Below are 14,549 nucleotides of genomic sequence, written 5' to 3' on the forward strand. Positions count from 1 at the left end.
CTGCTTTAACTAGAAATTAGCATAAATGCTGTTAGGACGTAATACTTGGTGTTTATTTCATTAAAATCCATGTAAACAGAATCTAAAGAGAAGTAAGAATGAGGAGGTAACTTTCAAAGAGTTAACCAAACTTAATATGTTGATATCTGTCATAGCTATAGGGATTTCATAAAGTATTAGGCCACCTATGGCTAGAGTGTGCACGTTTAGATGATAACTTAAGTTGACACCTTTGCTAGCCAATGCAAAAATAAGTCACCTGAACAGAAGGCTTTTGATCATCCGGTGATGTGGCACATTTTATAGGGTATATCGATTTAGGGGCTGTTTACACTACAAAGATTTTAGGATTAAACGCCTAAGTATTGCTGCGTTTCAGCCTCCCGTTTACACGGAAACAGTGTTCAGTGGCCAATCTAAAACGGAAACTTTTGAAAACAGCCTCCAGAGTGGAATTTTTCTGAAACGTCATCACCACCATTGCCGTGTAAACAGTAATCCGGAGTGGAAACGCTGACGTCATGCTCCACTTTGTGCATTACATTTTCATTCTGGCAACTTCAATTGTCATACACGAACCATACGACTACTGTGCTGTACTATTTATTAGCATCAAGCTAGACTTCTTCTGGTCTGTGGAGGGGTGTGTCTCTTCAGTTGTATCGCCAACTACAGGGCTGACATGCTTACTACAGCGTTTCCAGTGTTTCAGTGTAAACTGTTTTTAAAACAGGCCTAAACATATAAAAATGTATGCAGTTTCCCAGATACCCGGCCACATGCGGACATGGCCTAAGTTGGAACCTTAACTTCTGTTTAGACAACCAGTAAGGAACCGCAGTGTTGACAAATTAACTTAGTTGTACAAATAAAATAAAGATTACAGGTAAGTGAATTTGACTAGTCTCTCTTTTTGTTTTGAATGATGGAAAACTGACTTAAACTTATCAAGATGCCTTTAAGTTCTGAGACAGCCACAACACTGCCTTTTTGAATTTTAAAAAGGTATATTTCTTAAAGCGTTTTTTTTTTGTTAACCAAAAAAAAAAGTTTAGCTCCCTAAAAGCTAGAAGAAAGAAAAAGAAAATGTGCTTAATTCTCTCAGATGTTTAAACTTCAATGCCAGTTCTTGCAAACCTTTCCTCCTTCTCCGAAAAGAAGAAATCAACATCTGAGTTTAAAACGTGGCCATATGTTTGGAAGCCAGTCATAACAGTGCAATAAAATGTGCAATTTACACAGGTGTGACTGGGAAAATTAAACACTGAGATTAGACTGTGTGGAGCAGCAGGAGACATCTCAAACAAACATGTCTGGAGGGGATCTTTCATTATCATTTCTGTAAAGAAGTACAGCAGACTGTGAAGTGACACACCACAAGAGCCTAAAAGACCTGCCCTGTATCATTCAAACAGATTGATCCGCCTGTGAATGAGGGAACATTAAACTGATATAACATCATCATTTATACAAACACAGCAGTAAACCCACTTTGAGCTCTATAAATTTAGACAAGGGGTCTGCTTCTTGTTCTACACTCAGGAGTCAACATGCACTTTGACTATTTTTGGTGCTTGCATATTTTTTCTCTGAATGATTCAATGAGCTTCCACACTCCTCTTCCTCTACCTCCTCCTCCTCCTCCTCCTCATAGGATAAATCTGGATTAATCGGTAACGGAAGGTGTGGGCGTGCTATGAGGGGCGCGTGAATCTCGGCGTGGATGGTTCCGGAGAGGAGGTGTGTGAGAGAGAGAGAGGGGGAGAGGGGGGGGTCGCGAATTCCTAATCAGCTCCCCCCCTCGCGATTCCCGATGACATCATTCCATCCCTGCCTTCGTTCGCGCACCGCATCGCCGTTAACTTCCTTGTTACCCCACCCACCTCTCGCGGCATACACACGTACACACACGCGCGCGCGCGCACAGCTTGGATTAAAACGGGAGGATGCCCCAAGTCGGATTCCTGCATCCAGATAATGAAGCCGCTGTTTCCTTGCTGTTCACGTGCACCCCGCAGCCCAGGGATCGGACATCCAACCCACGAATCAACACACACACAAACACACACATTCACAAACACACCACCGTCCTACACTGGGTAATAAAGTCGCTAAAGCCGCAGTATGGCTGGAGCCCCTCAAATTACCGGCAGGATGTGAGCCGGTGACACAGACACCACAAACCAAGCCCCGGCATAAAGACCCGCAATCAAGTCCAATTAGAGATTACCCGCTAATTACTGACACACTCGAACACACATAGGATACACACATGCACGCACACACACCTCCTGACTCGCGAGGCCACAATAAACCCCGACACCGAGACACAAAGGCGTGTGTGTGTGTGTGTGTGTGTGTGTGTGTGTGTGAGTATGGGTGCATGTGTGTGTGTAAAAGCAGGGGGGTGGGGGTGCACGGGAGTCGCCAGCCCCCCTCGCGGGAGTCACGGCCGGCCAATAAGGACTGATAAGTAGGTCGAGTGCAGGATTTCCAACCGATCACCGCTATCACTGTCTACTTGCTGATGGCACGCGCACCCACAAGCACTCATATACACGCCTGCATAAATTGCCTAAGCTCCCGTGTGCACGAGAGCACCCCAGTTAACAAAGGATTTGATGCTCGTGCTTACCGTGGCTGTGTGAGCAAGTAGCGCCGTGAGCGCCAGGAGCCAAGGCAGCTTCATGGTCGGGGTGCGCGTGAGCAGCCTCCCGGTGCCGCCGCTGCCTTCACGGGGTTCGGGGAGGTGGTGGTGGCGGGAGGGGGGGACAAAAGCTGCCGCTGCTGCCTGCTGATGGTGCCTCGGTAGTCTGTCCAACTTCACAGCGCGCCGCCCGTCCGCGCGACCATCCGTCCTCTAGTCGGGCTTTTTAATCCACGGCTTCAGACGCTGCTGGTCCAGGTCACCAGTTAGCCTCACAATTAGATTAGCGCGAGCTCTCCTCTTCTTCCCGGGTTGTTTCTCCGAGTTCTTGAGCTCGAGACCTGAAAGATTTACTACAGGGAGACGCCAGACCTCGTATCTCCCTCTCTCGTTTTCTCACTCAATACACACACAACCTCGCTCTATCCCCTTGCTCTGTACACACACACACATACACACACTCCCTCTCTCTTTCTCTCTCCTCCCCCTCTCCGCTGAGGGCAGGATGTTCCGTATGGCGACGCTGCTTGGCCTGGGAGTCTGGCAGGACGAGTGGTGTGTGTGTGATAGAGACTATGGAGTGTGTGTTTAGAGAGAGGTAGAAGGGGGGACTCCGCGAACAAGGGCGAGGATGCCCCCTGCAGCTCGTTTAGGCACCCGCAGCCCTTTAAATACACACCAACACACTAACACACACACACACAACACGTGCATGAGGCAGGGCACACTGCGCACCGTGGGGCATTCATGGCTGCTCCGTTTCCCTTTTGTTTTCGCGCTCAGGTAGTTCCTGTTGGCTCCACGCCATTGTTACACACCTTTACCGGTCACCCCAATTCTTCTGCTGTGATTGGCTGAATTCTGCTTGAGCCGTTGAAAGACATTCCCTAAAGTACACCTGTGCTCTGTGTTGCAAGGATAATGTGTGTGAGCTGCCCCAACTTGAGCAAATTTGTGTCGCCTAGCAACCGCGCAGTTAGGCTAATTTTGAAACCAAAAGGGAAACGGGAAAACTTTTAGTACTCTTTTAAGCAAAATCTGAAATATAAAAGGAGACAATAAAATTTACAACTGAAACAGACCCACAAATTTAAAACGAGGTTTAGATGTACCCAACCGTCACACCTGGCGCTGCTTCCCGCTAGCTTGAAAGGCTTTTTATACAACAATCTAAATCATTGATGGAACAAAACAGTTATTGAAGCAAAAGAACTGGACTAAAATATTCCATATGTCAATCAACCTTTGGGCTCTCTGGGGGCATTAATTACACCTCTTAGAAAATGAGGCTTTTGACAAATAGGCTATCTGAAAGGTCCATCTCTACATAGACTTTTTTAAAGGGATTTTGTAGAACTGTGGCTTAAATGTTGTTTGGGACGTCTTCAAAGACTTGACTTTGTGGTCTATTTTGAGCTGCTTCTTTTAGCACATTTTTCTTATGAGTGCTTTACTTAGCAATATAGACACATAAAAGTGAAATTTTAAGACAAGGCCTTTCTTTCAATGATAAAACAATGCAGGACCTGCTTTCAGGTAGCATTTGTCTGAACAATTACAAAACTACAATTCACAGCATAAAAAGAGCTTAGGGGTAAGCAAGGTGTGTACCTTCAGCCAACTGATAGTACATTAAAAAGTAATTAAACCTTTATTTTTTACGTCGAGTCATTATTGGCAGAAAAAGCCAACAAAATGATAGCCACAGCCAACAAAACACTTTTAAAAGGCCTCGGGTAACATCCTTGTTGTTTTCACCCAGGCCCACTACACATAGACAAAGGTGCGAAGGTACAAGCTGTTTTTTGCCTCAACATTACTCAGAAATCAAACAGAAAGCAGCATGATTTATTTTTAATATAAGATCTGCTCAACACTTATGTGTAGTGGTAATCTCTTATTAAAGCTTCAGGCCATTTCTCCTGTGAAGTACGATTATGGGGTACTTGCGTGGGTTTACTTTTTCTGGCACTTTCTTCTAAAACACCAGCCTTTCACTTCTTTTGGTGATGGAATGAAGGCTTTCACTACTGTTCATCAAGTGTGAACAATTATCCGGATAATAAATCCAGGAATGGTCTTTGAATCAAAGTAATAGCTGCTGCTATCTGCACTCGTTGCTGAAACTTAAGTCGTTCTTTACTGAGAGCAGTCATTATCGTAACTGATCAACATGGTCGGTAGTCGTTTGTCAGTTTTATGTTCGCTTAAATGCCAGCTCTACTAATCAGCCACATTTGAGGAAACTGAAGCATAAAGAGAACAGTCCTATACTTTCTCCTTAACTCATGCTGTGTGTAGTCACAGTCTTGTTGAAGCAAAAACATTCTTTAGAGCTCTTGTAATAGCGTTCAGCAAACAATGAAGCACAAGTGAGACAGTAAAATTTTCAAAGTTTTTTTGTTCAGTTTGGTTTCAAAATAAAGATCACACAATTGTTTAGAGACAATCTACAACAGGAGTTACAAAAAATAGTTGCCCAGGCAATAAGCATACACAGGTTCTGTTAACTATACACATATGGTTACAGGTGTGCTCGTAGTAAATATACACAAGGCTGCTCCAAATGTACACCGCGCTGTGGTGGGCTGCCTCTCTCACCCAAAAGGACATAGACAGTATGATACAGCACTTACAGCACTAGAGAAATGCCAAAAAAACACAAGAATCTCCTCTGTACAATCTGTGGGTTTACCCCTCTGAAAACAGTCATGGGTAATAGAAGGGTTCAAATGAGTAAAAGTTATTTCTCCCACCCAGCCAGCATACCCAAACTCATGACATTTTTCATGGGGTAAATCATTCCTATAAAAAGGTCTTTAAAAAAGGTCAAAAAAAAAGAAAAGAAAAACCTTAAACATAAACCAGAAGACACCTCTAACTAACAGATTGTGTCCAATTGGGTTTCAGTGGGAGATCGACGTTTTAAGTTAAGCAGTGACAAGATAAAGATAAAACCAAGCGTGGCGAATCTTTGTACAAGTACTACGCTGTATAGAAAGGGCTTTTCAAAACAAAAATTTGATATTACAATTTACAATATACAACAACTCATATGTCACAACCAAGGAGGTGAGAATATACACTGAAATGCACAGGTTTTTTTCTAAGTTTTTTTTTCCAGAGTGAGCTTTTTTTCTTTTTTCTTCTCATACCAAAAAGGGTGGTAAAGCACTTTTACATTACAAGGGTTTACAAATGTACAATTATACAGTCAGAAGTATGTGGTCACTACTAGGATACATTATAGATACAGATTCAACATCAAAAACCAGAAAAACTACAAAGTTTTATATATATATTTATATATATATGCAAAGGTCTACACCAAGTATACACGTTATATTTATAGAAGCAAGACCAGAAAACGAATCTCCCATGCTAAATGATCTGTCTGCTGGTTAGCTGATGGCGCGTGTGTGTGTGTGTGTGTATTCGTCTATGATTCTGTGATGTCAGACAAATTAAATACTCGTTCCATCTCATAGTGGTAAATAGCTAAGATGGGAGGAAGAGGAGGAGGGGGCAGCAGGATTGTGTGTGCAGCAGTAGCAAAACGGTAAAAGGATTTTTTGAGTTTATCAGAAACGAAAGAAAAAGAAAGAAGAAACAAAAAAAGAAAGAAAAAGAGGGAGTGGAGCAGGTCTGACCTCTCTCCGCTCCCTTACCCTTCTTCCCTGTCTGAGCTCAGAGGGCTGGGACTCAGATGGGGGAGGGGCAACAAAAATCAGACAAAAAACTAAGGCTGCCTGTAGCAACAGGCTCCTCCCGAAGGGTTGTCATAGAAACAGGGGTACGAGGGGTACTTGATGTCCTCAGTGAGCAGGATTTGGAGGAGGGGGACTGGGCTTGATGACTTTTGAAGGGTCAGGCAGGAAGAGCAGGGCTGGGGCTGGAGGAGAGGACAGTGTCAGGAGGGTGAGGTGAAAGGTGAGAAGGGGGGGGGGGGGGGGGGGGGGGTGTTTACATGATGCCGTTGGGAGGGCCACAGAGGGGACCCAGGTCGACACCGTTCTTCATGTAGTACTTCTCCAGCTTGGCCAGGATGTGTTTGCCGTACGTGTACTTTCTCAGGGTGGAGATGTGAGGCCGAATCTGACAGAGACAAAAACACATGTGATGAACACATTTTGTTGGGGTTTTGAATTTTCCCTCTGCTGTCAAAAAACTTGTTTCGTTTAATGCAAAAACAAACAAAAAAACCCCTGTTATGTTGTCTGCAAAGATTGAAATATGTATTTTCCACTCGTGTCAAACATGCATTTCCTCGTTCAGCCTGCACGGCTTACATGACATACATCATGGAGGCTGGATAAAGACAGCAAAGGAATCGTCACATAACAGAAAACGTAACCGAATATCTTGTCCTCATTTCCAAGTGTTGAGACAAAAATAGCCAACTTAAACAGATCAAACTTCAACAGCAATGTTTTTTTTAATCATCTGGCCACTACAGTATCTCAGGGTTTTGACAAATGATTTCATGAAACATTATCCAACTCAGATCATCATACTTTGTACAGCGCAAATGATGAATTGCAGTTTCCACTTCATCTTAATCACAAACTCAGTGTCTGCTTTCTTTCTTTTTTTTGGGATATTGCTTTTATTGAACATTTCAAAGTTATAAATGTCCAGTACAGTGTATTTTCAGATTTTATGAGATATGTAACAAATCCAAAATACATCCGCAGCAGTAATCTCAAAAGTCCTTTTTGGGTCAAACATTTTAGGCAGTTTCACTCTGAGTAACCAGGTACTTCAACACTTTGCCAAACTTTGCTGTAAAAAATGTCCCTCTGACCCTTAATACTAAATCCTTATCTTTCCAGAGAAATATAGTCTGATATCAAAGAGTTTCACAAACGTACTGGGGGATGTTCATCTCCAACCTACTTTGTCATATTAGCCTTCCGGCCCTGTTTTCATTCATTTTTTTAAATCAAACAAATACAGTACATTGAGTTTTGTCTTAACTTAAGCAATTTAAGTGTCTAATAGAGAAACATTTTAAGTATGTATAACTCATTCCCACGAGGCACTTTTGTTCTGACAGAAGCAATAGTTAGTCACAAGGGTTTGCGTTAATGTTCAGAAACAATCTAAACTTGCATAGAAATAAAAAATACATGTCTCCCCCTTGCGAAATCTTCTTCCTTCTTGCAGTTTTTTTCTTGTTTGTATTCCTATTTCTCCACAATCACACAGTTAAAATGTTTCAATAACACGGTTAAACTGAACTTTATCACTGATTGTTCAATCTGAAGGATCCTGTCATTCATTGTGACATCTCTGTCATCTCTTTGGTGCAATTTTTGACAAAAACAAAATATTTAAAAGTTTTAGGAGAAGTGTGGGAGAGGAATCCCATTCCAACATTAAAGTTGAACATGTGGGACTGTCCACTGACCTTGTGCATGACGATCTTGCGCTGGGTGGGCTCTGCCACGTCAATCATCTTCTGCACCACATAGTTGGCGTACTGGTCCTTCATCATGGTGTATAAGGCACTGTGGGGGCCCTCAGTCAGGCTGCACACCTCGTCTATCAGCACCGCTCGCTCGGCTCGAGACGCGTGGGTCACACACTTCTCCACCACATTACTAGAAAAGGGGGGTAGAAAGGGTTAAAAAGGGAAATAGAAGCAAACGACAGAGCGCTGCTTTGGTTGAGAAAAGAAAGGCAAAGCTTTTTTGGAGGACAGATAAGATCAAAGTCTTGTGTTGGTGCTTTGGCTCTGGAATTCACCTTGCAAACTTGTGCTGGCTCAGTCCCAGGACGTTGCCTCTGATCTCAGCCACGATCTTGCTCTTATCTTCAGCTCGGCCATGCTCCAAAACGTGCTGGATGACATAATTGCCATACTGGTCCTGAATAAAACAAAACGCAGACACATTAACTAAAAACGTGAGGGAGCAGCTGGTGCTCTGACGTCAGATCAAACAGAACGGATCAAAACTCTGGACTGGAAGCTTTATTTAAGCAAACATGATGTGTCATTATGCTGGTGGAAAGCAGACATCAGGGAGGACTCACTGGTCTGTGTGTGTGTGTGTGCGTGTGTGTTACCTGCACTAGCTGCTCTGTGTGTTGATGGAGCTCCTCCAGTATAGGCAGCGTCTGTTCAGGAAGGCAGTGTTCGAGAATGCGCTGGATGACTCGGCAGCCGTAAGGGTGAGTGGAGAGGGCAAAGACCTGAGAGACACACGTAATTACACATCTTTACTTATTCAACGCATACACTGAGTGGTCCTGGAGCCAGCAACTCCAACACTGATTTATCTCTGCTCCAACACTAAAGAGGTGCAGAAAGTCGCTTAAATTACAGTCACAAATAATCCCACTCATATAAACCAAGCCACTCCTGCAAGGAAGGTGAAAGCACATTCCTGACGTGCTTTCAGCTCCACAAACAGACCTGAGCCGTGGAGAACATGCAGCTACTCAGCATGTAAATGTGTGACAGGGAGCATACACACAAACGCACGCTCTACGGTGAGCCTCCTAAGAGACTCTTCAAACTGAAACCTTTCATTTGGATAAAACAAAAAGGTGTGAGCATGAACACATCAAATCTCATTTTTAACACTTTATGCTAATGTAACATTTAGCTGCTGGATAGAAGATGGCTGTTGCCACTGGGCTGAGGTTCCTGTTGCCATGGCAACGTACCCTGTCCCCGGGAAGGACTGAGCACTTGTGTGTCGATGTACTTTGGCGGCGACAATATGCTCGCTGCCTCAAGGAGCCTGTGTGTGTGTGTATATACACACACATGAGTAGAGTGTATGTGTGGTTGTCAGCTGAGCACTGGCAGGCCTCAGTGATTGAAAGGCGAAATTTTTTTAGTGTGTGTGTGTGTGTGGGGGTGTGTAGTGTGTGTGTAAGCAGAGTGGGGACCCACCTGTCCCTTAAAGGCGTCTATGATGAAGTGCAGCGCGTGCGGCTGGACACACTCAATACACTTCTGCACCACGTGGTTACCGTTCTGGTCTTTTACGCACTTCAACACATGGCCATCTAGCTCCCGCACCATCTCACTCTGCAGGGAGGAAGAGGAGGAAGAGGAGGATGAGGAGGGGGGTGGGAAAAAAGGGGAAACAGACAGAAAGGAGGAATGCAGAAAGGGACATGTAATTGTTTGTGAGAAGTCAAATATTGCCTGAAAGCATTTTCCAACAGCTCCTTCATTTTTCATGGTGGCTCACAGGCCAACAAATAACAGCCAGCTCTGAACAGCTGCCCTGGAGAAATCTATTGAGGTCCATTAAGGAGAGATGGATATCTCTCTTTCTTTCATACACACCTTTCCCTCAGACCACTGAATTCAAGCAAAGAGATTTCCTGTTGATATCCACATAGATTTATCCTAACACCTGCAGTTCAACATTTGCATATAAACTGTGGTATCATTAGCCTCATTCATCGTACATGATAGAGAGCCCACGAGGAGCCTGCTGCTACACCAGGCAGCTCTCACATAAAAAAGACATAATGTTGCTGAAAAATGCCGTTTCAGCTTGAGGTGCACACCTCTTTATCGACGCAGCATTGTGCTATATAAACAGAAATTAGCGACCCAAGAGCACAGCGACCTCATTGACAGCTGAATTACGCTCACATGGATGTTAAAAATGCTTTTTACCGCTTCCTTTCCCTCTGCAGGAACACACAGCCACAGCAGGGTTAGGACAGAGGGGGTCTTTTGGGGTCATTGTTGAACAAAGCAGCAGTCTGTTTCTGTTGTAGGTACATGCAGGCAGAGCTGGAAGATGACTGTACTTACGATGACCTGCTGATCAGAGGGGATGAACTCCAGAGCCTTCTGAATGACCCTGCAGCCGTACATCTGCAGGGCCAGAGACAGCACGTGACCCCGGATCCTCTCTGCCAGAGCCAGCTTCTGGTCCAAGCTGCCGAACTGAAACACACAAATAATGTAATAATTATACATTTATTTTTTAAAGCGCTTTTTAAAGTTCTTAAAAACACTTAACAGAATTCAAAACAAATGTTAAAAGACACATGAAAAACAAAACACAATAAAACAATGATTTAAGCATCAACAGGTATAAGCAATTCTAATTTCTTGGAATTTTTTCTTTTTTGTATTAGGAGTGGATCATTACTTTGTATGGCTCATTTGTTTGTCATGGACACCAAACTTTTTTTGGCTTCAGTGATATTTTTTACTACTTTTCTCCTGTGTTTGTCTGGAGATCCTACATGTAACCATGGCTGCATTGTTTACATGTGAACTCAGCTGTTAGCAGCCTGAAGCATGTCAATGCTAACTGGTGTAAGGCCTGATGTCTTCCCACAAGGTGAGGAGAAGGAGGTGAGGACGACGTGCTGGTTCTCAGGTGTGAGCTGGGAGGTGATGACGTGGACCTGTCCTTCCATCCATCGTTATTGGGAACGTGGGATCTGTCTCTGGTGGCCGATGGACGAGCTAGCTGTGCTAACCCAGCGGCTGAGGGGCTGCCGGAGGGCAGAGTGGCATCGTGCTGTTCACGGACGTGGCTGACGGAGCTGACATTGGACGCCGGCGCCAAATTGGAGGAGCTTCGCCTGCTGTGAGCAGACAGGATCCAGGAGACAGAGACTGAACAGACTTCTGGGGAGGCTCAGTCCTGGACCCTGTGGAGGTGGAGACTGGCTGGGCTGGAGAGTGGTGGACGGGATGTTGTCATCTATTTTCTCGTGGACCTTTTTGCACTTTCTATACACTTTCTTACTTTTGTTTTCTTAAATGCTGCGGTGGCTCCTGAATTTCCCCTCGGGGATAAATAAAGTATTTTCTATTCTATTCTTTCTATTCTATTCTAAAAAGATCTGTTCTGAGGAGGGATTTAAATGTGGAAAGGTCGGGGCAGTAGCAGATGTGTTTGGGTAAGGACTTCCAGAGGGAGGGGGCAGCGATGGTGAACCCGCTGTCACCCCAGGTTCAGTGCTTGGTCCTACGCCGTGGGAAAAGTAGGTTTATCGTCAGAGGGGCCAAGACTACCTTGTGGGTTAAGGGGGTGGAGCAGGTCAGCAGGATAGTGAGGGGCCAGGTTAGGGCTTTAAATGTCAGAAGAAGGACTTTGAACCGGATGCGGTTCAATTATATGCTGGTTGTTTGTTAACACATGGCACAACACCATCCACAGCACAAATTCACTCAGGCTCCATAAACTACAAGATTAGGGTGCAGTTTTAGATAACCGCTACTTCTTTTTGCTCACCTCGAAAAACTTCTGGATGACGTAATTTCCAAAGACGTCCACCATGAGCTGGTAAGCCGCCTGCAGTATCTCGCTGAAGACGAGCTGACGCTCTGCTGAACTGGCTCGCTCCAATTTTAACTGAATAAACCTTGAGAAAAAAGACAGGACATACATTTTAAGCACCACGGGTGGGACTCTCCTGGTGCGGTTATCTAAATAAATACCCGTAAAGAGAAGTGTACAGTCTGCTCCTCTTGAATCTGACTGGAATATAAAAGGGATTTACAAAGTTTGGATGAACTTAGAGATAAAAAGGACTTCAGAGTGACAGAGCAATAAAGTGAAACAGATGTTGCAAAACAGAGAAGGAGAGAGAGAGAAAGATGCTCCTATACCTCTAACCTGAGGGAACAGTCAGACAAAGGAGCTGGAGCTCAGAGAGGAGAAAAGACGAGCATGAACAGTGAGGTGAAGTGATGGATGCCAGGCTAAAGCAGCAGAGATAAAAAGCAGAGTGATGTTGAAGGAATATGTCTGGAATGTGCAGACTGGACGTCATGGTGTATTTATAGATCATTTCTGTGGAAAAGTCTGCATTTGAGACTGAGCAGGATTAACACTGAACCCAGAAACCAGGACCCCAGACTCTGGACCATATCACAGAGAGATGGTGACATATCACTGACTGAAAGGTGAGGCCATACTGCCCAAAGAGGCTGTCTCACACCGATCAATTTCACAGCGGGTATCTAATGAGAGCCACAGGAATCCAGAGGAGTGCACATCAAGCATGAACCGACAGGAACATCCTGAGGGCAGTGACTCTGAAGCATTTCTACATCCAGCCTGTTCACGTTCTGCAATCAGCTTCAACTTGAACTCAGTAGACTTCCAGCAGCTTTGACACACCCCTAAACACAGTCAGTGGCTCTGTGCTGACCAAGACCACCTGAGATCTTTGAAGTTCACAAAGGTGAGGATCACAGGGTGTTCTGCAATCCATCTACAACAGGAGAAGTCACATCTTAAAGAATTAGGCAAATGCTGCTCAGAGGTGATCAAACAGATAACTTCATGAGGGATTGGGTGTTTTTGAAGTAAAACCCTTTTTACAGACTCGGTTAAAAAATCTCTGCCACTGTTGCATCGAAAAAAAAAGGTTTGAGAGGAATGTCGTCCAGGTCCCTGAGTAAGTACACCTTGTGGAAACAATTCTCTCAGTGTAGCTGCTGCTATAATTCACATCGAGAAATTTATCAAAACTGTGACAAAAATGTTGTGCGGCCGCTGGCTTGTAATTTGTCCAGACAATCTTTTTTTTTCTTCTACAACAGAGCGCAGCAGCCAAGGATAGTGAAATAATCTTGGAACATCCTCGGCCGTGGTCAAAGATGTTGTTTTGTTTTTGCTTTGCTGTTTACCAGACTGATGCAGATGGATGACACGACTTGGAGACGTGTCGGTGTGTAATTTCTTTTCATTATTTACTATGATCATGGCACTAGTATGTCACTTGTTTTGGATTCAGACCGATACCCAAAGGTGGTTCAGTCAGAGGAGTTCAGAGTAGAGTTTGTTTCGATGGCAAAGGCCATTCTTGAAATTCCTGTCCATGTGCAGAGTTCAAACTTTTACCAATAGGAAGGTGGGTCACTTATATCTTGAGGTTTAAATCAAACAGATATTTGGGAGCGTTTTTTCTATCAGGGGTTCTTGAAACAAACTGAAGGTTTACACAGCTACAGAGGACTGTCATTCAACATGCCTCAAATCTGATTGGAAATTATTGGAAATGTATTGGAGTAGAAGTATTGGATCGGGACAAAATCAAATGACTCGGAGGCAAAAAAAAAACCCTGATTGGAACATCCCTAAATCTGATGTGACAACACAAAAATGCTGTGATTCATGGGAGCTATGAGTTTAAATTATGTGTAATTGAGTTTGTTATGTGTTTTGAGTGTGTTGTACAAGATGCTTGATAAAACTTCTGTTACAAATCAAACTGCCCCTTGGGGACAATAAAGATTTTCAAATCCAATAGCCTTGAAAGCGTGTTCATTTAATTCTCTCTGTATTTCAAGATCATCAATCTTGGTACTAAGAAGACTGTAGCTTTTATTTCTTTCAAGATGCTGTAAATACAGCTAATTATCTCATCATTTCACAACAACAAAAAATCTATATATCTAAAAATGTAGACTACGGTTGTACAAAGACAAAAAACACACCCGTAAAAGTCTCTGTTATTTTAACTCAACAGGACTCTTAGGTTGGGGGACCTGTTTAGGACCTGAGGTGAAAAACTGTGTGTTTTAAGTTAAAGCGTGTCTGCCGTGTGTACCTGCTGCCATGCTGGTCCTGGCTGAACTCCATGATGTGACCGGCGATGTCTCTAAGCTGCAGGTTGGGATAGCGGTTATTCCTGAAGTCCTCCAGCAGGCGGCTCCGGCCTGAAGGCATCACGTCTGACATGCCGTAGCGTAGCCGTGAGGATGGGAACAGCTGGCTGCTGGGTGAAAAGAGGGAGGAGCCTGAGCTGGCGGCGCTGCGGTACTTGGCCTCCGCTCCTGGAGCTGCGGAGATAAAGCGCCCACTGCCATTGGTCAGTCCTCCTGAGGGGTACGGGAGAAAAGAGAGGTGACTGTTAAAACAAGTATTCTTAGACATCTTCTGTGTCAAGCATTGGAAAT

General features: G+C 44.1%; 2 protein-coding genes across 3 annotated transcripts in view; both read right to left on the minus strand.

Moving 5' to 3' along the window:
* sdc3 (syndecan 3) overlaps window positions 1-3,231 on the minus strand; it is a 55,062-nt gene extending 51,831 nt beyond the window's left edge. Inside the window, exon 1 of the mRNA XM_074686691.1 lies at window positions 2,636-3,231. Coding sequence (XP_074542792.1) covers window positions 2,636-2,689 — 54 coding nt within the window. The 5' untranslated portion in view covers window positions 2,690-3,231. The remainder of the gene's footprint in view (window positions 1-2,635) is intronic.
* A 1,800-nt stretch (window positions 3,232-5,031) lies between these two features.
* The window catches only part of pum1 (pumilio RNA-binding family member 1), a 32,066-nt gene continuing 22,548 nt past the window's right edge, over window positions 5,032-14,549 (minus strand). For both annotated transcript variants that reach the window (XM_074686815.1, XM_074686814.1), the window contains exons 16-23: window positions 14,201-14,471; window positions 11,875-12,004; window positions 10,434-10,568; window positions 9,552-9,689; window positions 8,717-8,842; window positions 8,396-8,517; window positions 8,058-8,250; window positions 5,032-6,742 (exon numbers count right to left, since the gene is read on the minus strand). In XM_074686815.1, coding sequence (XP_074542916.1) covers window positions 6,611-6,742; window positions 8,058-8,250; window positions 8,396-8,517; window positions 8,717-8,842; window positions 9,552-9,689; window positions 10,434-10,568; window positions 11,875-12,004; window positions 14,201-14,471 — 1,247 coding nt within the window. In that variant the 3' untranslated portion in view covers window positions 5,032-6,610. The remainder of the gene's footprint in view (window positions 6,743-8,057; window positions 8,251-8,395; window positions 8,518-8,716; window positions 8,843-9,551; window positions 9,690-10,433; window positions 10,569-11,874; window positions 12,005-14,200; window positions 14,472-14,549) is intronic.

The sequence above is a fragment of the Halichoeres trimaculatus genome, unplaced genomic scaffold (genome assembly GCF_033239565.1).
Source record: "Halichoeres trimaculatus isolate MK-OKI-2021-1 unplaced genomic scaffold, fHalTri1.1 fHalTri1_scaffold_14, whole genome shotgun sequence".
Classification (NCBI taxonomy): Eukaryota; Metazoa; Chordata; class Actinopteri; order Labriformes; family Labridae; genus Halichoeres; species Halichoeres trimaculatus.